Below are 26,652 nucleotides of genomic sequence, written 5' to 3'. Positions count from 1 at the left end.
ATGCCTGACAGAGCTTACTACTAGATACAACCTATCTATGGCGGAATGGCCCCTCCGGGCGCGGAGTCCAGAGTCCAGAGTCCAGAGTTCAGACAGCTAGTTGACAGCGACGGCAAATTGCCAGCAGGACCACCGCATGACGGAATGATAGGCCCAGGAGAACCTGGCCCCCGGCGACTAAGCCGGATGGGGCAAGTGATAAGCTCCGCCCGGCTGCCTTTGTTGTGCATATCTGCACCGGCTGGTACCGTATCTGGTATACCGCCCTTACCCTTACCACTATCAACGGGTTTCCACTTTCCATTACCATACCACTTTCCTACCCACCATAGCTCATATTTCATACATACTTAGAAACGACGGAGACACTGAGACACAGCCATGATGATCCACTAGTACTAGTCTAGTAGAGTACTAAGTACTATGTAATTGAAACCAGCCACAGCCACACTCAATCACCGGTCATAGCCACTCACCCCACCGATTGAACGATGATGACAGCCACTCTCAGCCAGATGATCAAGTCATTCCCCCCCTCCCTTCCCCCCTGAAAATTGGAACGGGGCGGCTAATTGAAACAGCCGAGAATCGCCTAAGATTAGTATCTACTACCTATCTAGTATCTACTAACCAAACCAACACCCACACCCTGGACCCTTATTGCCCGCCCCTCTTCTTGTCTTACTTTTAGTACCTAGTAGTAACTTAGGTACCACTGCCGAGAGTTTCGATCTCTCAACCACTCACTTGTAGGTATTATTGCTAGGTAATTAATATTAGTAGATCCTGAGTGGTCTCCTTAATTATCTACCTATTATGTACTGTTGCGGTTATCTCCTATCGCGGGATCGGACCCCACTGACACTGTAGTAGTTAGTACGTTACTGAGGTGGGTTAATTATAAATATTTCCCGAGGACAGAGTTGGCCTTTTGCTGATTTCTCTTTCTCTTTCTCTTTCTCTTTCTCTTTCTCTGTTGTTTTTGGTTTGGGATTTCTCCCTGTTACTTACGTACTACTACATACATACCTTCCTTCCTTCCGTTTTCACTTGTTCGAAAGACAAGACATTATATACAACAATCATGGATTTCATTAAGAACCTTGCCGAGGAGGTCATCCAGTCCAAGTTCGGTGGCGGCGGTAGCAGCAGCGGTGGTGGTGGTGGTGGTGGTGCCTCCCAGAGCTATGAGAGCGAGAGCTACAGTCGCCAGGAGAGCTATGGTCGTCAAGATGGCTACGGTCGTCAGGAAAGCTACGGTCGTCAGGAGAGCTATGGTGGTGGTTACGGAAATGAGGGGTATGGTCGCCAGGAAGGCTATGGCGGCGGCTACGGTAATGAGGGCTACGGCCGTCAGGAAGGTTACGGTGGTGGCTACGGTGGCGGCTACGGTGGCCAGCAGCAACAGCAGCAGTATGGCTACGAGTCTCGTCAGACGGAATACTACAGCGAGCAGCAGCAGCAGGGCTCTAGCCACAGGGGTCGCAATATGGCCATGGGGGTTGCCGGAGGTGTGCTTCTTGGTGGAGCGGCCGTTGTTGGGGGCGAGATGATTCGTATGTTGACCCTTGTTTCCCCTTATTTTGTTAATCCTTCTTTATGAATAAGTGGCAGGTACTGACTGACTGGAACATAGACGACAAGTGGGAGGAAGATAAGGAGGATATCAAGGAGGATGTGGAGGATTTCCCCGAGGATGCGGCCAGGTGGACCGGCCGGAAGGTGAGTTGAATTCAATTCATATATTGTTGTTGGCAATGCTGACAGGATATGTGCACATAGGTCGGTGAAGTGGAGGCCATCCCGGATCGCATCGAGCAGGGATGGGACAACGCCGTCGACGATGTGGAAGATATTCCCGAGGATGTGGCCGGATGGGCCGGACGCAAGGTGGGCGAGGTGGAGCGTTTCGATGATAACATGGACAATGCATATGACGAGGGAAAGTATGAGGGTCGCGAGGACTGGTAATCTGGGGTTGACATTGTCATGTTGGATAAGAACAGTGGGGGTTGGTAACCCGGATAGTAAGATTGTTTCAAAGATCGATATCACAGTAGAGTAGACCTCAGTGGAAGAGAGATGAGGCTGTTGTTCCCCGCACGTGGCCCGGACCTCGGCTGCGGAGAAGCGATGCCGCTGTTGACCCCGACCTTGCTCTTCAACCACTCAACCATCGCGCTGCGGGCAGTGCAACGTGCTATCAACACTGCTAGATTGTATCACCCTATCACTTCATACCTGGAAATTCGTATCTTCTGAGTGCCCCAACTGCTCCACCATGGCGCCCCCTCTCAACGGAATCCGTGTCGTCGAATTAGCAGGCCTAGCCCCCGGTTCGTCTGCTAATCCACATCCACCAAGCCAAAAATATATTGACTTGAGACATTAGGTCCGTTTACTGGATTATTACTTGCAGATTATGGAGCCTCCGTGCTGCGGATCGATCGCCCTAAAGCCGCGAGTGCAGACCAGTTGACTCGCCATAAGTCGTCCGCCACGGTTGACCTCCGAGACCCCGCCTCCCATCGCGTACTCCTTTCCGTGCTCAAGGACGCCGATATCCTGATCGATCCTTACCGTCCTGGCGTTCTGGAGCGTTTGGGTTTATCGCCATCGGAGGTGCTCCTGAAACATAACCCGCGCCTGATCGTAGCTCGGTTGACGGGCTTTCGTCGTGACGGGAAATACAAGGATATGGCTGGCCACGACATTAACTACATTGCCGTAGCTGGGGTATTATCCATGCTGGGCCGATCTGGCGAACGCCCTTACCCCCCGGGAAATCTTCTCGGCGACTTTGCTGGCGGCGGCACCATGTGCTTCTTGGGGATCCTGCTAGCGCTGATCTCGCGCATGCAGACGGGACGCGGCCAGATCGTCGAGGCAAACATGGTCGACGGCTCTGCCTACCTAGCTGCAATGCCGCGATTGGGCAGACAGACGCCCTTCTGGAGCGCACCCCGCGGTCAGAATATGCTGGACGGAGGGAGTCCATTTTACGACACATACGAAACCAAGGACAAGGAGAAGTACTTCGCAGTGGGCGCGTTGGAGCCGCAGTTTTACGCTGCTCTGCTGAAGGGTCTAGGATTCAACCCCGAAGAGCTGCCACCACGAGATGACAAGGACAACTGGCCCGCCCTTCGAGCGGCCTTTGCCAAGCGGTTTAAAGAAAAGACCAGAGCTGAGTGGGAGGCCGTATTCGATGACACAGACGCCTGCGCCACACCTGTCCTAGAACAAGATGAGCTTGAGGAAAGTGGCTACGAGCAACGGCCCGCTGTCCATTTAGTGGATACCCCGGGTCTGTCGATTCCAACTGACGACGGGGGCTGGACTGGGGGTGGACTGATACCGGGGACAGGGGGCGAAGACACCCTGAAGACGTGGCTGGGTTGGGCGAAAGGCCGCAATTATGATGTAAGGCCCGATGGAGCATTAGTACAGCTACCGGATGGCAAAGCAAAGCTCTGATGGGAGGGTTGGATGGGTGATGATGTGGTCAGAGTGGACATAATACGAGGTGATGTGCCAAATATGTACGTTGAGTTTGGTCAGGCCCTGGTTGATGAGGCTTGGACAGTGGCGTAGGGCTGAGCAGCTCAACGAACCGACGAATAAGCAAGTAGCCGACGACGGTCAACCGCACAACAGGGAACCTTATCATATCCACCATCGTGGCATTCACGAGATGATCCATAGGTTAGATAGATCGGGACGATGGTACTGGCAGGGAGACAACATGCATCGCGAGTCCACCAGGGGGGGGGGCCAGAATGGCTTTGTTCTGCCGCGATCCACAGACGAGGATGGAATCATGGAATCATGGAACTGGAACACTGGAAGTCATACTATGCGGATGCAGCAGAGCCACCCGCCCCCGATTAGGTATACTGTTAGTAAATAGATTGACAGCCAGGCTAGTGGGATACCGACGGGCATTCCGTAGCGACATGCATGGATCGGATCCAACGTGCATGGCGACTAAGATGCCTGACAGCGTGGTCCTCCTGCGCCGATGCGATTGGCATAAGCAATGGGGAAGAACAACAAAAGAAAAAAGATGGCGTAGCTGAAGAGGGCAGCAGCGAAACGTTACAGCGCCCGGATGTAACAGCACCTTTCCTTCCTGAGAAGGATTGCGGGGGGGCCTTACCTATAGTACCTACATGACTAAAGTTCTCGCGGTCATGGTCACGTCACCTTCATCTTCGGTTACGCCGCGGAACTGGTCTCCGTATCGACCAGTTTCCCCCTGGTACCGGCCATCCCCGTTTGGGGGGTCGGGGTCCGGCCTGTCCCTGGGTCGCAGGTATTTTATGCAGTAAGATGCTGCCTGGAGTACCTGGCTGCGGTAACTGTAAGGTGTGAACTGCGAAGGTCCTTGAACAAAGACTGATACCTTAACCCACTTTCCAAGCTGCCCGCAAAAAAAGTCTATGTACCTGATCAATGCAACAAAGTACTAACTACGGAGTACGGAGTACCCCCCCCCCCTCTTTCTCCCCCCTATCGGCCTGACCGGTCTCTCCGATCCCACTGACCGTTTATTGTCCTCCTTCCAGCGCAGTTATACTTCAATGCATGACTACCTCGGTGAAACAATATACCTATTTGTCCCCCATTCCTCAGCCCAGATGATTAAAGATGGCTTCATTGCCGGCCTCCCGGATGTTTCAGCAGTGGGGTAATAGACGTCATTAATTTGCTGGACTCTGGTTCTGGTATAATCCGGTTCCTTGTGGTAGTAAGGTACCGTATCATCGAGCGACGGTATCTTCCGCGATTGCCTGGTGCGGTATCGTCGTCCGGTACCGCCCCGTATTCATAATACCCTTCTGGCCCACGTGCGCGCTGTGGCGCAAGATGATAGTGTCTCCTAACGATCGGGCATTCTCCTGGTCGAGCGCGATGAGGCCACTTCTTTGTGGCCTCCAAGAGATAAACAGCGTGAGACACACACATACAGAGTCTTTGAGGGTCTCCAAAGGATTGTATCGCATGGTCTTGGTCTTTTTCTCGTATCTTTGTCTCCAGCGCCAACCAGCCTTGGCCTGACTGTGGCTGTGCAGGTACTTTCCCATCGGGTCGCTTGGGGTTCCGTATGGGGATGTATGGATGGTACCTTGTACCGGAGGGTCGTATTCGGTACCGCCCCATCTGACGGTCACAGCCGGGTTTTTTCAGAACCAAAGTTGGCTGCTCTGCTTTTCTCCCATCTTCTTTTCCCGATCGATCGCCTCTCCAAGCCCGTCCAGCATTCATTCATTTTCCCTTCAATTCGGCCTCTCGTCCAGTCCTTTCAATCCCTCCTCTCTTTCGTTACTCTCTTTCTTTGCTTGTTATAAAACCATCTGGCCCGCCTCGATCTCCCGGCGATCAGTAAACCGTTCGAGATTGTCTCTGACAAGCGTGTGTGGTTGGACCATAGCCGGCGTCAGCACTGCTGCTGCTGCTGCTCCTTAGTACCTCCCGTTAAGTGTCTGGTCTGTCTTAAGTGGTGCCCGGTCACGGCTCTATCAATGTCCCCTGCAGGTGTGACTTGGTAAAATTGGGTACCCGCCAACTGCCAGGCCTCGTGTGCAGCAGTGACTGAGCGAGTTTGTTTGTCTGCTGCGACTTGATCTCTCAGCACCGCTACTCCAACACACCCTCCGCAACGCAGCCTCCATCATCCCTCCCCCTCCCTCTCTACAACCCTGAGCGCTCGCCTCTTCTCAAGCGCCCCCCGAGTTCTGGTAGAATTCCTCTCGGTTCTACCGCTGATATCCCCATTCCCATTGTATCAGCAGGCTCGGTTTCCCTCCCTTTCTTCGCGCCTCGGGTTCGGTTGCCTGTCCGGGACGACGACGGAGCCGCTGGCCGCTCATTGATCCAAGGACCGTTCACCCGCACTGTCTGCTACTCTACTTCTCCTCCCGTGCCCAGATCGCGGGGATAGCTGGACAACACTCGACTTCGGCCCTGTTTCATCTGTCTCTGTGGCTACCCCTGCAATCTCCGCCACCACCCGGTGTGGGAACCGTCACCACCTTTCCTCCCCCCCCCCTCGTTACCAGGTCGAGCTTTGTTCTAGATGGCTGGCGTGCAGCTCCAACAGCCTGCCATGACTGATTATCGTCTCCCAATGCACCACCAGCCGGCACCGGCTCGAAAACCAGTCCCCGGGATGCATTCCGGGTTTCCTTTCCAGGCCTACGATGGGCCTCACCAGCAGCAGCTTTCTCCCCACCCCTCTGCCGCCTCCCTTGCGCACAACCGCCGGCGAACCTCCTCCTCTCATGTCCTACCCTACATGGCACAACAGCCATATTCCGGGGGTCCTTCACCACATCATACAATGACAGGTCCATCCAATTATCCTCCTTCGAGGCGCCTATCGAGTGCGACCACATCCACGACCTCCACCGGCAATGTTACCAATTCATACTACGGTGGTAACCCGCATACAGACATCCGCCGGAGCACATCGTCCCGCTCCGCCAATGCTCAGCTAGGTTATGTGGCTCTGATGCGAAGACAAAAAGCGACAGTGTGGTGCGATCGAGCACAGCCGGAGGATCCTCGACTGCGGGCGCAGAAACTTGTCGATAAGAAACGGGCGTACCTCGAAGTCCACGGCGCAGGCGCCGGGCGCACGGGTACCCTTGGAAGCGGCAAGAACAAGCATGGCGGCAAGGGAACCACCGATTTCTCGCCCTCGACCCTCGTCGGCGCTACGGTCCCGGTTCGACTCAGTGCCAACGAGGTCGGCGACGCAGACGAGGACGCCCACAGTGACCGAGGGTTTCCTTATCGTCGGACCGGTAGCGGTCGCAGTTCGCTGGGGAGCAACTCTCGCTATCCGAGTGGCTACCAACGCACTCCACAGAGCACCATGGGGAGCAACAGCACCCCTCCCAATGAGAAGTCTGACCTGCCTGACGTCTCGGAACATCCGCCAGCGGAAAATCACGAGAGTGAACAGGACCATACCTCCATCAAGGATGATGCTGCTACTACAAACAGTTTTGGTAGTGAACACGAGGAGTACTTTGGCACCGTGGGTGATATGGCCGCACCGAGTGCGGCTTCCGCGGCGATTGAGAAGGCCAAGAAGGCAGATGAACTGAGGCGCCGGGGTAGCGTGGATGATCGAACGACGTCGATGACCAATGTCCGACTTTTTGTGGCGAATCCGGATTTGAGTGATTAGACGAGAAGGCTGTTTGTTGCTGGGGTTGTTCCACCCAAGGCACCTTGAATTCCGGCACTGCATTGGCCGAGTCCGCCTTGAACTTGAGCTCTACGCTTCCTTTTTCCTTACCTCTCCTGGAACCTCTTCTTGCAAACTCGGGCTCGGATCCCACATCTGCTGCAACGATTCTACAATGCCACAACCATGAGTTGCTTTACGACGGCAAGATGCCTTCGACCGATTGATTGATTTGAACTTGTTCTATTCCCCTCACCGCATGTTATTGGCGCTTTCCCTATGCTGTAAGGGTTGCATGCTCCTTGTGTGCTTGCATCCACTGCACCATCGGGGCGCCCGATGGATTTATGAGCAAAGTAATAATAATACTATTGTACATATGAGCGCTCCTGATCGCTGTAGAGGCAGTATACAATGTGACGTTTAGTAGAGCCGCCGACTGATTGAACTGTGGAATGTGCGATAGGACCCATCCTGAGTCAAGACCGCGGGCAAGCCGCCTGACCCATTGCAGTCCAGTGAATCCATTCCATTCCCCTGGAGATGATCACGACCTCGGTTTAAGGAGGGCAGTCAATACTCAATAGAATACGACTCCACTCGCAGGCTAGTCCCAGGATCCTTCCCTCCCTTACATAATCGGGCACACGTGCCGGACGCGAGATCCCGGCGCGAACATCAATTAACGCGTTTCGGGCAACCTGGCCAGCATCCCGTCGTCGCCAAGATTCCCTCCCACGCCTTGTTGTCTCGGGCTCATTGACTATCCATCCCGCCAGCCTGGAGACCCCTTCCGGACGCATCAGACCAAGGCTTCTCTCTCCGCTCATAGCCCATGAGCCCCTGCCCCTGAACTCCCTGGCTGTCTGCCACTGATGTGAGCTTGCATTTACTACTTCCACCAGGTCGCGTGCGTGTGCTTTCCTTCACCTGAGAATGATAACTGACTGGTGAATGACAATCCAGGTGTCATTGTTTTTGTTTCGCGTGATACCCTGGCTGTCAATTAGATACGGATTGTTCCGCTGTCAATAACTACTTTTTGTTCACTATTCACTGCCCAGCTGTGGGCTCGATGGAAAACGCCATATCAATGTCAATGGATACCGCCATCCCTAACCCTGCCCCCTCGCCCAGTTCGAATGGTCTATCGCCCCTTCCGTCGAATTCTTGCTCCACATCTATGGCTACGTCTGCATTGCCAGCGCGGAAGCGCTCAATAGGGGATGTTGATATGGATGAGGCTGTGATGGACAACAATACACATACAACTACTGATGTTGAAGTGAAGATGGATGGGGCTGCGGATGCGATGTCATATCCTAACGATAAGGGTTCGTTGGAGGATAATAAAGAGAATCAGGATACACGGACGAAATCATGTGGATCTGTCGACGAGAAATCTTCCGGCGGATCTCTATCTGCATCCGCGTCGGGTGCAGATTTGACCCCCAGTGCTTCTCATCCTATTGCGGCGCCTGCGGGTACGAGTGCTGCTGCGATGGCCTCTCCGGCTGCTAAGAAGAGGAAGTTGTCGCCTGCGAGCAAAGAGGCTAAGCAGCAGGAAAAGGAGGCGAAGGAGCGCCAGAAATTAGAGGAGAAAGCTAAGAAGGAGGAGGAGAAAGCCAAGAAAGAAGAGGAGAAGGCTAAAAAAGAGGAAGAGAAGAGGAAACGGGAGGCTGAGAAAGAGGAGGAGAAGCGGGCCAAGGAAGAGGAGAAGAAGAAGCGCGAAGCGGAGAAAGAGGAGGAGCGGAAGAAGAAGGAAGAGAAACGAAAGGCGAAGGAAGAGGAGAAGGCTGCTAAGGAAGAGGAGAAACGCAAGAAAGATGAGGAGAAGTCGAAGAAAGAAAGGGTAAATCTAGCCCGTCCCCGGCTGAGTTGGAAGAACAGTGTCTAATGCGGAACAGGCACAAATGAAGTTGAACTCTTTCTTCGCGAAACCGAAAACCCCGGCACAACCATCAATCTCGAATACTACCCCTTCCCCTAGCAAACCGAAATCGACCGGCGCTGGCGCTTCGAATTACCCACCCCCTGAATCTGGATCGGCCGCATCTGACTACCAACGAGAGTTCCCTGACTTCTTTCTCCAATCACATACTACAGTGGCGCCGTCGCATAGGTTCCAGCGCAACCATGATGCACTACACCATATGCGGGAGAAAGTCGATGCCTGTCTGAAAAGTGCCAATGAAGGCCTGCAAGCACCTCTAATATTCCGCCCATCCGAAATCTTCCAGATCATGCCCTACAAGCGACGGTGTGGGAAGTTACCTGCTTCGGTAAAAGAGATTCTCTTGCAGATGCAGAGCCTAGCGGATCACCCGGAGATGTCTGATGGTGCCCAGGAGCCTCGCGATCTTCTTAAGCAGGTGAAAATGAAATCGCTGAGGTTCAATGAAGACGTGCGCCCTCCATATCAGGGAACATATAGCAGAAGCCTCCCTGAGTCATCCGCTCGTCGCATGATGCGCAACCCTTTCCGCCGTGAACTACCTGATACGGACTACGATTACGATTCTGAAGCCGAATGGGAAGAGCCTGAGGAAGGCGAGGACTTGGATTCGGAAGAAGAGGAAGAAGGGAGCGAGGATGGAGAAGATGACATGGATGGCTTTCTGGATGACGAGGATGACCACCCGATTGATGGGAAGCGCCGCCTCATTGTCGGGGACCTAGAACCTGTCAATACCGGCATACGATGGCAGGAGCATGGCGTGGACCCCGAGCTGCAGGTGTACAGAATGGAGACCATTTCCGACTCGGTGACTTTCCCTATTGACCCGTTCTCCACTGCGTACTGGCAGAAACCAAGGGCCGCGGAGCCAGCGCCGGCGGCTGGTTTGGGACGGTCGACTCTCCACGCCTTCATGGGCCATCCGTCCTCCCACAAAGCGTCCGGGAGTGTGCCGGCGCCAGACGGGGGCACAGTGGCGGTCCTAACAACTGGAAGGACCAAGCGGACGTTGCCGCCGGAGCAGCTGGCAGAGTTCAAGCAGGTGGTGAATGGTAGTGATCTGACCAAGATGGGGTTGATTGAAATCTTGAAGAAACGGTAAGACGTGGGCCCACAGGGATGCTCGTTGATCGGAAGGCTAATCATCTGAATCGCGCCGCTATAGGTTCCCCAAGGTTTCGAAGGATAGCCTGAAAGACACGCTGAACAGCGTGGCCACGCGGGTGGGACAGAAGGAGGCTGACAAAAAATGGGTCTGTAACTAGGGGCGGGCGGGGATTGGTAGTTGGCCCAAAGGACAACGCATAGTACCAGGGGACTGGCTACGGTTATGTTATCCACGGCGTTTGAGGAGATCAGTCACAGGCAGGGTGTTTGGTCGGCCAATTGAGCGGATTGATTGGTTCCCCATGGGCGTACACCCCTCTTTTTTTTTTCTTTCGGTTCCCTGTGGTTTTCTGTCCCCTGGGTTCCATGTCGACACCATCACCGGGGCGTGGCTGGGTTGGAGATTGGTCTGCTGGTGACGTTTGCAAGCGATGCCGGGGGTCGGTGAGGGACTACCACTGGTCGACGGAGCTACTACGCATCTAGTAGACATAGGGGATATATCTCTTATCAGAAGGGATGGTGTTCGGAATATTGGCCATACATAGAGGGGTGATGATCGGAGGGGCAGGGAACGGCATACTCCAGCTATGAGTACTACCGGGAGACATCTAGGCTACGACGACCCCGCTCGCCAATCAGAAAAGATCCTGAGCAAACTGTGGAAGGCGGGGAAGAAATCCATGATCCAGCAGTGTAAAAAGTATCTTAATAATAGATCGGGAAGCAGTGCCAACACAGCCCGGGGGATAATTAGCCTCCTTGATTGAGTCATTGACGTGACAACCGGGGGTACTACCTAGACAGGTCGTCAGAGGCATGGATGGGGTGATGGGACGGCATCTAGACCGCAGACCTCCTACCTACTTCCTGTCAGTAACTACTACCTAGTACTAGTACTAGGTAGGTATGTACTATGTATGTATGCTCCTCTGCGCGTCTGGGTGGGTTTGAATGGTGTCCAGAGTTCCCGCCCTGCCGACCATGGGAGCTGAGCGGACAACAACAATCCGAGGGAAGCTGAACGCGTCCACCGGATTGTTTTGTTTGCAAGCACGTCGTTTCGGTCGTTCTTCAAGTTCCGCTCATCTCTTCCCAGTCCCGGGGACCTAAGCCCCCTTGGGCCTAGGGCGGCCAGACTGGGCAGTGGCAGATGGACACGTGCAGGTGGGGTCCCTCGTCGCCCCAACGGGGATTAGTGCCGCGGAGCAACTTGGGACGGGAGGGTCCGTCTCTTAGATCAATCCTTAGCAGTAAATACCTACACACACACACACACACCAGTCTGACATACACCCCCACAGCCTACAGCACTGCAGCACTGCAGTCATTCACTCCGACTCTCTACCTGCTTACCTACCTACCTACCTACCGCGTACAGCTGATCAGTTTCACCTGCCATCGAAACCAACAAACGAACGACTGACGGGAAGGGACGCGCGACCCGACCGAGGATGGACAGGCTCAGGTTGAACCATCGGGCCAACACAGTAAGGGGGGCGGCCAACAAATCAGTGGCTCCCGACGGAGGGTCCGTCATGCATGCATGCAGTGCCAGCTCAGCAGGAATGGAGAATGGAGACTTGCCCTTCCTCCCCTCTTCTTCGTTGCTTCGTTGCTTCGTTGCTTCGTTGCTTCGTCTCAACTCTGAGAGGTAGGCAGGTAAGGAAGGCGAGTCGGTGTCCTTCGCTCCCAGATCATCAGGGTCAGTCCTGTTTCTCATTCTGTCGCGGGTTGCTGGGATCTGACCGGGTTTGCTTTGCTTTGCTTTGCTTTCGTGTCGTCCTGAGCCGGTCTTGGGCCCTCGTTCGTCACTACTTTATTGGTGAAGACGAGGTATTCCCCGATCTGACTGTATCGTTCAGCTTGCTTCCCATCGTCAGATGGATTGTGTGCAGTGTCGGTCTGTCAATCATATGGGATAGCGAGTCAGGTCGTAGTTTATTATTATAGATGCCCCAGCCGGGAGGGGGCTGAAGAACCGGATACTGGATACTGGATACTGGATACTGGATACTGGATACTGGATAGGTAGAAATCAGCCGTACTGTATCGACTATCGAGGAGACTTGCCCCGGAAGTAACAGCGAGGTACCAGCTCCCGCGCCGGTCCCAAGCAAGGTACAAGAGCTGAACCCGCGAGGCATCGCATCGCGTCTTTGCCTCACCCTGCAGCTTGGACGTTCCCTGCAAGCGGCCGGTTCGAGTCACCGCCGCCATCGCCCCCCTCCACTGAGTCTCAGCATTCAGCAAGTCGTCTTTATCCAGCCGACCAGCCAGTCACACAGCCAGTCCAACTGTCTGCTGCGTCTCGCCCCTCCGGATCGTTCGATTTGCTGGCATCCACTAGTCCATGGGAGTTCCTCGTTAGTCCACTCTGCCAGTTAATTCGTGTTTCTGTTTCTGTTTCTGTATCTTTTTTTCTTTTTGATTTATTTATTTCATTTTCATTTTCATTTTCATTTTTTTACACCTACCGCTGCTACAGCCTACTGCGCGTGTTGCTCACTTTTCTCGCTTTTTCTCTCCTTGTTAACCGGCTGCATGTCATCCCGCCCACAGCCAAGTCAGCCAGTTGTCCCTCCTTATCGTCCCGGACGAGGGAGTTTATCAGCCTGTGAATCAGCTTCTACTAGTAGTGGTATTCTTCCCTCTCCCCATCGTCTTACGCCTATTATTTTGGATATTAGTATTATTATTATTATCATTATTATTTTCATCATCATCATCATCATCATTTTTCTCCCATGATTATTGTTATTTATTCTCTTAATTATTGAATATTTCTCCATTTTGCGATCTCCCCCTCTTCCCCCCTCCCCCATTACTCTCCATTGTTATTGTCCTTCCCACTCACTCTCCTTCGTAATAGTATTACTTGCAACTATTACTCCCATTACTACAACCACCTCACTACTCACTACTCACTCCTCCAATATCCTGTTCAACTTCCCATCCTCACACTCCCACATTCTTTTTTCAATTCTTGCACCTGTCCTTCTTCCCTCCTCGCCCTCTTCCTTATCCTGTTCCCCAGTCCTCCTGGCCACCCCCGCCACCCACCCCCCTCCCTCCCTCCTTCAAGCTGCCATCTGCTCATCCTGGAGCACTCTATCGTGTCCGCCATTCACCACCACTATCACTACCTGGACTCTCCTCATGAGGACCGACCTCCCCCTTCCACCCCTCCTTTAGGAGAACCATGCGCTAGTGAGGGAGCTTCTCGCGTCGGGGGCATCTTGCAACCTCAGCTGTCTTCATCTTGGCCTAGCGGCCAGGAGACTGCCCATGGCAACACCATGTTCGATGCCCAATCCGATGGTACTTCGTCCAGCTTGGCTTATGTGACCTGTACGTGTGCGCACGGCTCTCGTTTTGCCCTTTCTTTTCTTTTTCCGCTTTCTCCCTACTTTTGCTCCTTTCGGGTCATTTGTGGGTGTCCACTCAAGTCGCAAATTAAATGCCGAATGGTCCCCTTTCTTACGCATCGATAATGGCTTTCTTCATGCAATCCATTCCTGTCTTTTCCCTAATAGTATAGCTGCAAGCCCGACTAACCCCATGCTAACTCCTCGGCCCTATTTTCTCGCGCTCCAGGCTTGATTCCCTCATCCATTCAGGCAACTACACCATGTGAGGCAGCGCCTCGATCTCCTTCTCCGGCCGCGACTGCTAGCATGCCTCCCATGCTATTCTCTCCCGACGCAATGGCGGGTCGCATCCCAGGTGAGTCCGGCGACTTGGATCGCCCGATTTCGCGAGTGGCAACTCCCGTCTGCTCCGAGGATGGACCTTCCCAGGAAAACAACCATGGCACCATGCCTGCGGAGCTACCCAAGGTGTCCTTTGAGGAGTTGGCCGTTCGTTATCGTCAAAACCAGCACAAACAAATTAGTCGGAAGAGATTGGAACACCGCCTCCATGCCCTCAAGGTTTCAATGGGTGTTTCGGCGCGCTTCGTCCGCGTCGGGTCGGTCGTCCAGCGAGGCTTGGTCGACCGGCTCAAACACGACGACAAGGCCAGTTTCATTGCTCTTTATCATACCCTCGGTGACCTGCAGGAATCATGCGATTCTGCTTTTCGGCGCCACTTTCACCGGCAGGATCCGTTGGAAGAATGGTCGCCCATCCGTGAGTCCGCCGTGGACCCTTCTCCGGACTTTTTCCTTCAGTTGAGTCCCCAATCTCGGACCGATCTATTGGATATCATGCACCTGGTCCGTTCCGACCCTCAATTTATACTGGAAAGGCTAAGGTCCTTGACTCCGACCCAACTGGCCGCCTTGATGTCATCACCGGGCCCCTCTGGGGAGCCCGGTGATATGTCATTCCCTACAACGTCCCGTTCCCGGACCCATACATCGTTTTCGAAGCGCTCCTCCGCTTCTGCCCTTCCTTTCAAAGATCGAGCCTTGAATTTCGAGCGAACGGATGCCTTGTCTACTCTGCTGTTCAACGTTTATGCGTCCCCATTGGATTCAGATGCTCCTGAGGCACAGCTCCGTTTGGATGTTTGGTCTTCCGTCTGCGCAAAACTCATAGCCGATGGCGGTAATAAGTACGATCCCCTTCTTGGCCACATCCTGGGTTCCTGGGCCACAAGCAGTGAATGGAAGGCGAAGCCCAAATTTGAGCTCTATCTCATGGATGTCCTACAAACGGGCTCATTTCTCCTGGAGCCTGTAGAAGCCCCTCCCGGCATGAGCTTTGGTGCGGAGCCTCCAGACCCCTTGAGGACAGAGGTGGCCGAGGAATTCTTCGCTTCGGCAGTGGATGACTTGTTCCAGCTTCTGGACGACCCAGATGGAGGGTTTCCTCATGCGGTGATGCAACTAAGCAATGCTATCTTGCAGAAACTTGAACGCCAGGACAGTCGTGCCCGATTTCTCGAGTTCTTGTTTGTTCAGTGGCTCTTTTCCAAGTTTCTCTATGGTGCACTGACCTACCCTGAGGTATGATATTCCCTCCCAGCAGTTATCAAGTTCTTCATCTCACGAAAGCTCCAGGCCCATGGTCTCTTGCTTGATTTCCACATTAGGAATGACGCTCGAGAGAAACTTCTAGGACAAGTTGGATTCCGTGCCTATGCGCAAGTCTACGCTGTTCTTCATTCAATGTTGGTTGTCCCTTTACATGGTTGCCAGCAAGAAAGTTTCGTACATCGAGCACCCGCTAATTCATCACCCAGGAACCATTATTCTATGCCTCGTCCCGCAGTCAGACGACACCTTGAGAACATGCTCTGCCGGTTTAGCAACGCAAATACTGAGAAGAGCACTGGCGTTAAAACCTTTTCATGCACGAAGTCTACCACTGGACAGGAATCACCGACTGCATTCCTCATGCTCTCTGCTACCGATGTCCTCACCCTGCTGAATGCTCTCTTCCCTAGGACGCTTGCTTCTACGTGCAGCTCTCCACTTTCATCCTCGGGAATGCCTTCATCCCCTGTCGGTTCTCTGGCCGCTCGATCGGATCGCTCTATAGCATCCATCATTGAGCCGGGATTTTTCAGGCCTACTACTGATAGCATCCCTATTCGTGTGCCCCAGGACCGGAGTATCTTTGCCACCGAAATGGCTTTCTTATCACTACCGGAGAATTGCATGAGCCGCAATGCTGACAGGATCCGTTTCGAACTGTCAGATTTGAGTGAGCCCGACGGCCGCGCCACCTTGGAGCCACCCGCAGCTGAGGAATGGACAATTTTCTCCATGACAAAAAACGGGGGACGCTTGACCTGGGGTCTTTTCCCTGATGATGGCCAATCCAGCTTTCCAGAAAATGCCTCGGTGGATGATGTCCAGTCCACCACCCTGGGAATGGAAGATAACTTTGAAGCTCTCCAAACGGCCATCGTGAAGCTGATTGAGGATCACCCCGCTGATGATAGTGTGGAGTATGGCTTATTAGATCTTCATGACTCTCCCCAGGGAGCCATCCCGTCTCTCAAACACAGGTTCGATATGGCTATGAAGCATTGCCACCATGACTCCGATTTCATCGGTGCCCACTACTGGTGGAATGCCGGCCGACAACTTCTTCGCAGCGTTGCGAACTCTCCATCCCGGTTAGCGGACGATTCTTGGATTCTCGAACCGATGCGCGCTTCTTGCGTCCGCTCGCTTGCCACCTCACGGGCGGTTATTGATCGATGCGAAACCGACTTTGTTGCCCTCAACAGGCACATGCAGCGGATGCAGAGAGCAGTAAAGGAGACGATGGCCACTGTGGCGAAGCTCCGAGACAAGATGTGGTACATAACTGACGTAAAGAACTCGATGAGGTATGAAGATGCCAAAAATGTTGCCCTGGCGCTGAAGACCATGGCCCGTTCTGCGAACCCAACACCAAACGAAGGCCGGTCCCGCAGTAGTATGAGACCGTTCGGCAGCTCTCTTCTCCAAAAACCGGAGCTACAAGTCATGAATATCATGAAGGCACCGAGCAGCCAGGGTCCCAACAAACTGTCGGATGAACAGGTAGACCTGATCCGCAAATGGCTCTCCCACAACAACATCGATAATTTCTGCAAAGGTGAGGAGCGAATTCACCGGTTCTGCTATGAGGTCAAGACAAGTATCAATCGGCTGGTTGGTGAAACCATGGCCGAAACCCCGGTACTGTGGGCGAGCGAATTGTACCACAAAGAGCGGGCAATGTACGAGGGCTCCAGCAACCGGAATTTCCTGAGCCTCTCCTCGAGTTTACGACCGTTCAACGTCTCAAGCGAAGACACCGCATATTCATCTCAGGTCCATGGAAACAATATCCGCCCACCAAACACCGCTTCCAAGTTCTCGCAGGACCTGCCCCCGCTGAACCCCAAATCCTCTTTTCAAAGTCTGATCTCTGATAAGTGGAGAGGTCCTCGAGAACCCTCTATTGCGGATGTATCCTCAATCGGCGGCTCACCGGGAAGAGCTGCTTCCACTACTACGGGCGATTCGTACAGCACATTTTGGTCGACGCCACATCAATCCGCACATTATGCCCCCAGTGCCTCGAGCCTCTATTCTCGACCGCCTTCAATGTTTAGCGACAACGGTGCTCAGCCGCCACGTCGCAATGATCGCAAGGCACATAGCAAAACGGCTTTCTTGGATGACCTGAAACAGACCCTGACGAGCTTGCTTCTAAGTGACCTTGGCTCCCCGGTGTGGAGTTGTGGTAGCGAGACTGATGCTTGGTTCGGAGGTAAGCTAACGGACAGGCGAATTCAGATACAGATGAGGAAGCGAGCTCGCATTCAGCAATTCTACGCCGAGAGTGACGAGCGATTAGTCCAACATGCCCTCCATCGTACACTATCAAACCGTCGGCGAAGCAGATCTCTGGAGTCATCAGATCGGACAACGCTTGAAGATGCCGAAACCCCGTCCCCATCTACCAACGGGAATTCTGTGGAGCCAGATGACACGCAGCGATTCTCCTACGGCTCTGTCTTCCAGCGCCTGCTTGATGTCTTTTCACGGCACGGGAACCCTTGCGTTAAGCTAAAGGCCCTGCGGGATCTGCGGGCACTGGTCGTTGCATCCTTGAACTCCGATAATGATGATATGTGCAACTTCAATGCAACTAGACCCCCTTGCCCGCGAGGTCGTACTCCGGGATCCCATGCCAAAAGAAGCGCCCGTCATAGCTTTTCGGAGTCTCAGGCCAAACGGAGCCACGGCCAGAATATCTCCCATACTCCAACATCGCCTGCCGCTGAATCTGTCATCTTTGATTCCCGACCTTCAGACTACGGGGCACCCACTGAGAACCAGATTGTGGATGCACTGCGTAGTCTCCTCCTCGAGGCGAGACCAAAGACCCTCTTCCGTGATCTGCAGTTTATCTCGGCATTTGTTCCTGGGGAGACCCTGAACAAGTCCGACAGCGGGACTGCCTTCTTGCAGTTTGGCTTGGCAGCTTTGAGCCTGAAAGATGAGGTCTGCAATAGCATGGTCGAGATTGCCGATCACATTGTATCTCAAGAGTTCAGCCGGCGCCATCTGCCTGGGCCCGACCAAGCTCCCCGGCCAGGGCATACTCTCTTAGATGCTGCGAAAATGTGGATCATCACGGCCAAGGAAGGCAATCCCGTTGCCCAGCGGGAGCTGGCCATTCTATATCTCACTCATCCCGAACTTCTCCCGCCTGTGACGCTCCCACTCACTCTGATGCGAGACACATTCAAGGCGGAGATGATGTATCGTCGCGATAAGGACTCCAAGTCCGACCCGCAGAGCATGTGTCTGGCACTGCACTGGATGCAGTTGTCGGCCAACGGCGGCGACGAACTGGCACGAAACCGGCTTCGTGAGCGGGAGGAGTTCGAATCCATTGCATAATCTTCAGTCCTTTTTCACTTTTCCTTCTTATTTTCTTTCGATTCTTTCCATTCCTTGCGAGCCCGTGCTTGTGATCATCCTTAAGACCTATATTCTTTTCGCATCTCTTATGACTTGATACCATTTACGACCTGCTGTTTCCAACATGCGACTCTGGTCTACTTACGCAACTAATCCTTGTGCAGACGTGCAGCTCTATTGATATCCTGTTTGGCAGATATGGATGGACGGTGTTCTCTCCGGTTTACCCTTTGCTGTATTTTGCTACTCTTCTGCGGGATGTCCTTCATCTTCCACGGAGCCGGGCAGGGTCATGAGATTCCCCTATACACTTACACCTCTTTTGTGCTTGGGGCGGCATTCTGCTATTCAATCACTTGTTTATCTACCGTTTCCAATTTCTTTTGCTGGTGAGTCTATGCCTCTTTTGGGGGGAAGGGGGGGGGAGAGGGGGGAGGATAGGACTCTTGGAGTTCAATCGCACGCCGGACGGGACGGGCTGTAGAGAATATCGATTTATCTGCTAGCAGCGGACGCAGGGAAACCCGGTCCACATAGTTCAGAATCCATGGCATGTATGCGACAGTGTCTGGGTCAGGTAGCAACCAGGTAGCAACCAAGTACTCGGCCCTCATTTAGTCGAGAGTAGAGAGGTCCACCGGATCGTGAGGACGAGGGTCAGATTGTTGCGACGTCATCGGCCGAGTAGCAGCCCCACGTGCCAGATCAGAGCTGTTTGCTTGCTTGCTTCATGTTTCCTGCATTTCTCCTCTCCTCTCCTCCTCTCTCGTCCATTCCCCTGCCTCCAGCTGTCAACCCAACCTCCTCCCTGTCGCCTTATTTTCGACCCCTTTCCTGCCCCTCGGGGATCGAGCCACCAGTGGATCAGCCGGTCAGTCATCCGAGGCTCGTCACCAGCAACCGTGCCACCGCCCTCATTTGTCGAGCCCCTCGGAGAGGCTGAGATCCCCGCCAACCACTCTCCCTCCTTCCCTCAGTCCAGCCATCGCCAGCTCAGCCTCAGGTGCTGACCTTACGTTTGGGCACTCGCAGCTGACGTTTGTGACTTCGACTATTGTCTTTTTTTTTAATCGGCGCATCTGCTCGCTCCCCTTATCTTTTATCCTTTCTCGTTTTTCTCTCATCCCCCATACCCACCTATCGTGACGATCGCCTTGCTTTTACTTTTTTTTTCTTCAACTCCAAGGAATCTAAACTACACCATTTACTTTCCATACACACGTCCGTTCATATTGAACATGATGGCCCACCACATAGAGGACGCGCATAAAAGACCCAAGGGTAAGTGATCGCCTTTTCTTCAGAAGGCAGAGGAGAATATGCAAGATCCTGACCGACCGTTGATGCTAATCGGGCAACAGGTATCCTCAAGAACTCCAGCTCTCAGGTGCCTCAGGTCGCGCAAATCCCCGAAACCCTGCCTATTCCCTCGACTGCGACCGATGCGGTGGACACCAAGGAACTTACGCTTCAAAACACCCTCCAGAATGCAGGTCGTCGCCGATCGCTATCCAACACCCGCCCGGGATCCTCATCGCGGCGGCAGTCCCTCGCAAGTATCCAAGGCCAGCATGACGAGAACTCACCCCGGCTGAAGTGGGACGAGGCCAACCTGTATCTGACCGAGCAGGAGAAGACGGCCAAGATGAAGATCGACGAGCCCAAGACCCCATATGCGCCACACTACGACCCCGCCCAGGATGAGGATGAGCTCGAGGGCGAAGAAAGTCTGATTGACGCGCAGGAGGTGGTAGTGGATGAACTGGACAAGACGAACAAGGCACCCAAGAAGGCGGTGGCGGAGGACGATATCCCTGAATTAGAGCTAGGTGAGGCGGAGGAATACATGGACGCGCATGTCGGGAGCGGGGATCGGATCGTGCGCGAACGAAGCCTGAGCAATGACTCACATCGGAGTGGGAAGCATGTGGTGGTCGGTGCAGGCGAGCCCAATGGCGATCTCGAGTCCGGCGGCGATACGTTGATGACGGCGGGCGAGGCGGAGGAAAAGCATCGGCAGTTCGAAGAGCACCGGAAGAAGCACTATGAGATGCGGAACATCAAGGAACTCCTTGCGTATGTGGCTCCCTCGGGTCTGGGATTGGAAGATGGATCGTGACTGACTGACTTACTTGTAGACACCCCGAGGAACTGGAAGACGAGATGGATGAAGACGAAGACGAGGGCGAGAGCTCGGCCCCTGTGCCGCCCCCCATGCCTTCGATCCCGGGGCGATTTCTGAATGGGGGAAAGTGAAGAGAGGAATTTACGAAGAGAAGGGAGGGACTGTTGCTCTGCATTAACTGACTGTGTGTATATTCCCCAGCGTTGTTTGGCCATGACGGGCATGTATGTATGTATGTATGTATGTATTGCAGTACTTTGATTTTCTGCTAGCTGGTTGTGAACATGGGCACCTTGTTCTCTTAGCGATGATAGACGAGACATGATGTTACAGATAACACACACACAATATATCTCCGGATTGTGATACTAGTTGACTGGTCATGATCCAGCCAGAGAATCCTGGTCGGGGACTCGTCAGCACCAGGGTTAGTTGCATGGGGAGAAAAAAATAAAATAAAATAAAATAAAATAAAATAAAATAAGATAAAATAAAATAAAATGAATACAAATCAAATCAAATCAAATCAACAGGATTCCAACCAAAAATAGATAAAGGACGGAGAACACGCGAACAAAGTACGAGGCAGGCGACTAAGCAGTATCGAGTAGTAGTAGATACGTAGTCGGTAGATTCTAGTAGTAGTAAGTAGTACTAGTAAGTAGTAGTAAGTAGTCCTTAGAATAGCAGCAATGCGCTCAGGCACCGCATCAGCCCATCTCCACTCATTCGGTGCCTTGCATCTTGCCTGCCAAATCATCCGAAGGTGATCGATCAATCACCGCATGTTGTACCTAGTAGCCTGTAGGTAGATATCCTGTAATCTGTCAGGGGGTCTGGACCTCTCCAGGTTGCAGGTTGCAGGTTGCAGGTTGCAAGTTGCGAGTTGCGACAGCTGTTGTTTGCTGCTGCTGGGCCTCCCCTGAAACATGGCTTGCAGGCCCACTCAAATTAAAGGAGGATACAGATGGAGAGTTGGATGCATCCTCGACGGGGTTTCAGGCTGACACCCACTCGATCGGCCGTTGAACCCTCCTGGGCGAAATTAACGGCCGATGAAGCAATTAATTAATCACCCACGCTTCTGATTGGATTTGCTGCGGCTTTCCGTCGCTTCGTCGCTTCGTCGCGTGTTTTCTTTCTTCTCTCCGTCTCTCTCTTCTTCTTTTCTCTTTCTTTCCTCCTCCCTTTCTTTTCCTTCCCGTCGGAGCCATCCACCCATCCTATCCTATCTACCGCATCATCTCTCGATCCCTTTCCGAACTCGCGGATTGAAATCAGTAGCGTTTTTCTTTCTTTCTTTCTTTCTTTCTTCCTCCTCCATCCTTCCCACCATGGCCGACCAGCCTGAGAAGACGACGGCTCCTGTTGCTGCCCCCGAGGCGCAACCTCCCACCACCACCACCGTTCCTGTCCCCGAGCCTGCGGTTTCGGAGCTCCAGCCCCAGCCCGAACAGAAGGTCGAGGAGCAGACGATCGCTGAAGCTTCGACTGCCCCCGCTGCGGCGCCTGCTCCCACGGATCCTCCCGCCACGGAACCCGCTCCCGCTCCCGCCCAGGAGGCCACGGAGGATAAGAAGGACGAGACGGAGGAACACAAGGAAGAACAGGCCGAAGAGTCTCAGGACGTGAAGGTCGAAGAGCCTAAGGAGGAGCCCAAGGAGGAGCCCAAGGAGGAGCCCAAGGAGGAAAAGAAAGAGGAGGAGAAGCCTGCTCAGCCAGAGTATCTGGCCATGAACCCGGCCCTGAGCCAGTTCTTCGATCGCCTGCCGGCCATCCTCTCTTCCACCGGCTACAGTGAGATGTGGGGCGTCTCCCTCAAGGACTCCAGCGATGTCCCCACGGTCAACGTGCTTATCAAGTTCCTTCGCGCCAACGAGGGCAACGTCAAGCTGGCAGAGGAGCAGCTGACCAAGGCCCTCCGGTGGCGCAAGGGTATGAACCCCGTCGCGCTGGCCGACGGCCACTACAGTGCTGAGCGGTTCGGTGGTCTGGGCTACGTGACCAAGTACCCTGAAGCCAGTGGCAAGGAGGTCATCGTCACTTGGAACATCTACGGAAGCGTAAAGTCCGTCGACGCGACCTTTGGTGATGTGGACGAGTAAGTGCTACTGCTTTTTCCTCGGCTGGCTGGAGCTATCGCATCTAACAGAGACTAGGTTCATCAAGTGGCGTGTGGCGCTCATGGAGCTTGCCATCAAGGACCTGAAGCTGAGCGAGGCGACTACTGTGATTGACTACGATGGCGAGGACCCGTACCAGATGCTTCAGGTCCACGACTACCTGAACGTCAGCTTTCTCCGTCTGAACCCCACCATTAAGGCTGCCACCAAGAAGACCATCGAGGTGTTCTCCACTGCCTACCCGGAGCTGCTGCGAGAGAAGTTTTTCGTTAACGTCCCAGCCATCATGGGCTGGATGTTCGCTGCCATGAAGGTTTTCCTCAGCAAGAACACCACCCGCAAGTTCCACCCCATCTCCAATGGTGCCAACCTAGCCCGCGAATTCCCTTCTTTGAAGGACAAGTTCCCCAAGACCTACGGTGGTAACGGCCCGACTCTGCAAGAGGAGTCCCTCACGGTCAACCTCGACAAGGCCGAGCCTGCTCCGGAGCCCGCCGCGGAGACTCCTGCTGCTCCGGCGGCCACGGAGTCCCAGCCGGCTGCGGAGGCGCCCAAGGAGGAGCCCAGGGCGGAGGAGCCGGTCAAGGCTGATGCGGCTGTGACGGCCCAGGAGACGCCCGTTGTGGAAGCCAAATAAATGCGATGATGTGCGGCGGTTCCAAGCCCTGGCCAGGACGGGCTGGGGATGCTTTAATTTACGGTAATGGATGGACTGGTTGGATTGATACCCGGGGGAATCGGTAGATTGATTCCATGTCGTTTTGCGTACTTGATACCTCTCCATAGTCGTGCTTATGGGTTTGATGGGTGCATGGTGCACTAGATAGTAATATTTAATGGTCGACGACGTGTCTGTTTAGAATGTGGATTCTCCGCTCTGAGTGTCGAGTTGAGATAGATGACCTAGTAGTTATAGTGCTGCCTGGGATATGCCTGGGGTATGCCTGCAAAACAAAATGTACGAATTGTCCGGCGGTGCCCCTGATGAGTCAGCACTCCGGCCTGGCACCGGGTGGATGCTCGCTCAATGCTCAACAACTCTCTCCAGGTAGCAAACAAGATCCACGCAAGGGAGATCGGAAAGCTCGCTTGATTTCCAGGGTCATGTCCGTTTGCCTTGATTGAGATTCCGGTTCCCCCCCCTGACCCTGTTGTTTCCCCTCCTCTCCTGTGATTCATTCCCGTCTGCAAACACCATGGCGGGCGAGCACATTGGCCCGTGGAGAACCGAGGCGCAAGGCCATCTCTCTCGCGACGCCAACGGTGACCTCCAAACCGACTACTCGCGCTGGCGATTGCGGGATGATGAGGGTCGCCAGACCTGGCACTATCTGGAATCCGATGAGGAGAATGAAAAGTGGCCGCAGTCGGTGGCAGATAAATACTTTCTCGGTCTTCCTACGGTACGGTCTTTTTGCTTGTTCTATCTATGTGGTGTGCTTCTGCCTGTTGCGGTCAACTGACATTGTCGCTAGGGATTGCCCGAGCTGCCTACTCCCAAGACCCCGCTGCAGTGCGCGGAAAATGGCCTGGAATTCTTCTCCAAGCTGCAGTTGGAGCCTGGCAATTGGGCTTGCGAGTATGGTGGGCCTATGTTCTTGCTTCCGGTGTTGATTATTACCTATTATGTTACCAACACGCCAATTCCTCCGGAGTATGCCACTGAGATCAAGAGGTATCTCTTTGCACGCCAGCATCCCGAGGATGGCGGCTGGGGCCTGCACATTGAGGCCCATAGCTCCGTCTTCGGCACTAGTATGAACTATGTCACCCTCCGTCTGGTTGGGGTGAGTGAGGACGATCCTCGCATGATGAAGGCCCGTGGCCTGCTGCACAAGTTTGGAGGGGCCATCTACGGGCCCCATTGGGCCAAGTTCTCTCTGGCGGTCCTGGGAGTTATGGACTGGGAGTGTGTCAACCCCGTTCCTCCGGAGATTTGGTACGTGTTGTCCTTGCTTCCTGTGGTGGTTGGGCCAATGCTGACAGCCTGACAGGCTGCTTCCTGACTGGGTGCCATTCGCTCCGTGGCGATGGTGGATCCATATCCGGCAGGTCTTCCTGCCCATGGGGTATCTGTGGTCCAAGAAGTTCTCGCATCCGTTGGATCCCCTGACCAAGCAGCTGCGACAGGAGCTGTACACTCAGCCTTATGACTCGATTGACTTTGCCGCTCATCGCAACTCGATCCACAAAGCGGACAATTACTACCCCAAGACCTGGCTTCTGAACTCATTGAACTCTCTGCTGGTCAATTTCTGGAACCCGTATCTTCGGGTCCCTGCCGTTGTCCGTCGCGCGGAGGAGTGGTCGTGGGAGCTGATCCGCATGGAGGATGAGAATACTGACTACGCCGGTCTGGGACCCGTGAGCAACCCGTTCAACATGATTGCCTGCTACGAACATGATGGACCCGACAGCTACTCGGTCCGTCGCCATCGAGAACGTCTCCACGACTACATGTGGATCAAGGACGAGGGCATGCTGATGAACGGAACCAACGGGGTCCAGGTGTGGGATACAGCCTTTATCACGCAATGCATCGTGGTGGCTGGGTTCGCCGATGATCCGAAATGGCGGCCGATGCTCACCAAAGCATTGCGGTTTCTGGAGGACCACCAGCTCCGCGAGAATGTGCCGGACCAAGAGAAATGCTACCGCCAGCACCGCAAGGGTGCGTGGCCGTTCAGCAACAAGACGCAGGGATACACTGTGAGCGACTGCACAGCCGAGGGACTGCGGTCCACAATCCAACTTCAGGAGATGCACAATTTCCCGAAGCTGATTTCGGAGGAGCGGCTGAAGGACAGCGTTGACTGCCTGCTTCTGATGCAGAACCCGTCCGGTGGGTTCACCGAGTACGAAACCACCCGGGCGTCCACCAAGGTCGAATGGCTCAATGCGGCCGAGGTGTTTGGTGGGATCATGATTGGATATGACTATCCGGAGTGCACGACCGCGTCGGTCACTGCTCTGTCCCTGTTCAGCAAGTACTATCCGGATTACCGCGCCGCAGAGATCAAGGCGGCCAAGGAGAAGGCCGTCCGGTACATCAAACGGGTGCAACGCCCCGACGGCAGCTGGTACGGATCGTGGGGGATCTGCTTCACGTATGCGGCCATGTTTGCGCTGGAGAGTCTGGCCAGCATCGGGGAGACGTACGAGACGAGCGCTGACTCCCGACGCGGGTGCGATTTCCTTATCTCGAAACAGAAGGAGGACGGCGGCTGGGGCGAATCCTACCTGAGCAGCGAGCGACACGTATATGTGCAGCATGAGCAGTCACAGGTCGTGCAAACCGCATGGGCCGCTCTGGCGCTGATGGAGGCCAAGTACCCGCACAAGGAGCCGTTGCGCAAGGCAATGCAGCTGCTGATGTCGCGGCAGCAAGCAAACGGCGAGTGGCTGCAAGAGGCGATCGAGGGGGTGTTCAACCAATCCTGGTAAGTACTGATGATCTGTTCATGTCGGGAACTCTCTATCTCTAACGCATGGCAGCATGATCTCGTACCCCAATTACAAGCTATACTGGCCAATCCGGGCGTTGGGCTTGTATGCCCGGCAGTTTGGCAATGAAGAACTGGCGTAACTAGGGCGTGGAATAGATTTGAAGCTGTATTACTATCTACTACTGTACTCTAATTGATAATAGTATGACCTAACTGATCGGCAAATGCCTGTTACTCCATTAATTGTCGACGGTTTCCTGGCCGGGCGACAATCACGTGGGGGGCCGCTCCCCGCATCGAGCTGGAACCACATGGAACTCTCTGTTGCTTCTTTGACAA

At 54.0% G+C, this 26,652-nt stretch overlaps 11 protein-coding genes across 11 annotated transcripts; 9 read left to right on the top strand and 2 right to left on the bottom strand.

Annotated features, from left to right (window-relative positions):
* Positions 1 to 882: 882 nt before the first annotated feature.
* Positions 883 to 2,126, top strand: BO94DRAFT_80344 (uncharacterized protein). Its single transcript, XM_025617675.1, has 3 exons — positions 883 to 1,556; positions 1,637 to 1,722; positions 1,783 to 2,126. The coding sequence occupies exons 1-3, from the start codon at positions 1,085 to 1,087 to the stop codon at positions 1,969 to 1,971; spliced, it is 747 nt and encodes a 248-aa protein (XP_025466957.1). The 5' UTR covers positions 883 to 1,084; the 3' UTR covers positions 1,972 to 2,126.
* Positions 1,782 to 3,948, top strand: BO94DRAFT_535528 (CaiB/BaiF CoA transferase family protein). Its single transcript, XM_025611805.1, has 2 exons — positions 1,782 to 2,336; positions 2,393 to 3,948. The coding sequence occupies exons 1-2, from the start codon at positions 2,282 to 2,284 to the stop codon at positions 3,475 to 3,477; spliced, it is 1,140 nt and encodes a 379-aa protein (XP_025466956.1). The 5' UTR covers positions 1,782 to 2,281; the 3' UTR covers positions 3,478 to 3,948.
* A 546-nt stretch (positions 3,949 to 4,494) lies between these two features.
* Positions 4,495 to 5,395, bottom strand: BO94DRAFT_80326 (uncharacterized protein). The gene has a single exon (XM_025617673.1). The coding sequence runs from the start codon at positions 5,266 to 5,268 to the stop codon at positions 4,657 to 4,659; it is 612 nt and encodes a 203-aa protein (XP_025466955.1). The 5' UTR covers positions 5,269 to 5,395; the 3' UTR covers positions 4,495 to 4,656.
* A 484-nt stretch (positions 5,396 to 5,879) lies between these two features.
* Positions 5,880 to 7,328, top strand: BO94DRAFT_80328 (uncharacterized protein). Its single transcript, XM_025617674.1, has one exon. The coding sequence runs from the start codon at positions 6,080 to 6,082 to the stop codon at positions 7,196 to 7,198; it is 1,119 nt and encodes a 372-aa protein (XP_025466954.1). The 5' UTR covers positions 5,880 to 6,079; the 3' UTR covers positions 7,199 to 7,328.
* Positions 7,329 to 8,291: 963 nt separating this feature from the next.
* On the top strand, positions 8,292 to 10,257 carry BO94DRAFT_546605 (putative chromatin assembly factor 1 subunit A; the record flags this gene model as incomplete). Its single annotated transcript, XM_025613301.1, has 2 exons — positions 8,292 to 9,050; positions 9,106 to 10,257. The coding sequence occupies 2 exons, from the start codon at positions 8,292 to 8,294 to the stop codon at positions 10,255 to 10,257; spliced, it is 1,911 nt and encodes a 636-aa protein (XP_025466953.1).
* A 1,649-nt stretch (positions 10,258 to 11,906) lies between these two features.
* On the bottom strand, positions 11,907 to 12,628 carry BO94DRAFT_80286 (uncharacterized protein). The gene is made up of 2 exons (XM_025617672.1): positions 12,012 to 12,628; positions 11,907 to 11,946 (listed from the first exon to the last, which is right to left on the bottom strand). The coding sequence occupies exon 1, from the start codon at positions 12,407 to 12,409 to the stop codon at positions 12,077 to 12,079; it is 333 nt and encodes a 110-aa protein (XP_025466952.1). The 5' UTR covers positions 12,410 to 12,628; the 3' UTR covers positions 11,907 to 11,946; positions 12,012 to 12,076.
* A 1,217-nt stretch (positions 12,629 to 13,845) lies between these two features.
* BO94DRAFT_80251 (uncharacterized protein) lies at positions 13,846 to 18,710 on the top strand. The gene is made up of 3 exons (XM_025617670.1): positions 13,846 to 15,214; positions 15,269 to 15,378; positions 15,451 to 18,710. Exons 1-3 carry the CDS (start codon positions 13,940 to 13,942, stop codon positions 18,596 to 18,598), a joined length of 4,533 nt encoding a protein of 1,510 aa, XP_025466951.1. The 5' UTR covers positions 13,846 to 13,939; the 3' UTR covers positions 18,599 to 18,710.
* BO94DRAFT_80154 (uncharacterized protein) lies at positions 18,711 to 19,226 on the top strand. The gene has a single exon (XM_025617669.1). The coding sequence runs from the start codon at positions 18,822 to 18,824 to the stop codon at positions 19,101 to 19,103; it is 282 nt and encodes a 93-aa protein (XP_025466950.1). The 5' UTR covers positions 18,711 to 18,821; the 3' UTR covers positions 19,104 to 19,226.
* Positions 19,227 to 19,664: 438 nt separating this feature from the next.
* On the top strand, positions 19,665 to 20,897 carry BO94DRAFT_535523 (PP1-complex regulatory subunit GLC8). Its single transcript, XM_025611804.1, has 2 exons — positions 19,665 to 19,900; positions 19,981 to 20,897. The coding sequence occupies exons 1-2, from the start codon at positions 19,858 to 19,860 to the stop codon at positions 20,736 to 20,738; spliced, it is 801 nt and encodes a 266-aa protein (XP_025466949.1). The 5' UTR covers positions 19,665 to 19,857; the 3' UTR covers positions 20,739 to 20,897.
* Positions 20,898 to 21,580: 683 nt separating this feature from the next.
* Positions 21,581 to 23,744, top strand: sfh5 (CRAL/TRIO domain protein). The gene is made up of 2 exons (XM_025611803.1): positions 21,581 to 22,845; positions 22,904 to 23,744. The coding sequence occupies exons 1-2, from the start codon at positions 22,079 to 22,081 to the stop codon at positions 23,502 to 23,504; spliced, it is 1,368 nt and encodes a 455-aa protein (XP_025466948.1). The 5' UTR covers positions 21,581 to 22,078; the 3' UTR covers positions 23,505 to 23,744.
* Positions 23,745 to 23,920: 176 nt separating this feature from the next.
* BO94DRAFT_492965 (terpene cyclase/mutase family protein) lies at positions 23,921 to 26,535 on the top strand. Its single transcript, XM_025609191.1, has 4 exons — positions 23,921 to 24,270; positions 24,343 to 24,806; positions 24,862 to 26,307; positions 26,363 to 26,535. The coding sequence occupies exons 1-4, from the start codon at positions 24,064 to 24,066 to the stop codon at positions 26,451 to 26,453; spliced, it is 2,208 nt and encodes a 735-aa protein (XP_025466947.1). The 5' UTR covers positions 23,921 to 24,063; the 3' UTR covers positions 26,454 to 26,535.
* Positions 26,536 to 26,652: the final 117 nt, after the last annotated feature.

The sequence above is a fragment of the Aspergillus sclerotioniger genome (genome assembly GCF_003184525.1).
Source record: "Aspergillus sclerotioniger CBS 115572 chromosome Unknown BO94scaffold_15, whole genome shotgun sequence".
Lineage (NCBI taxonomy): Eukaryota > Fungi > Ascomycota > Eurotiomycetes > Eurotiales > Aspergillaceae > Aspergillus > Aspergillus sclerotioniger.
This window is presented reverse-complemented; position numbering and strand designations above follow the sequence as displayed.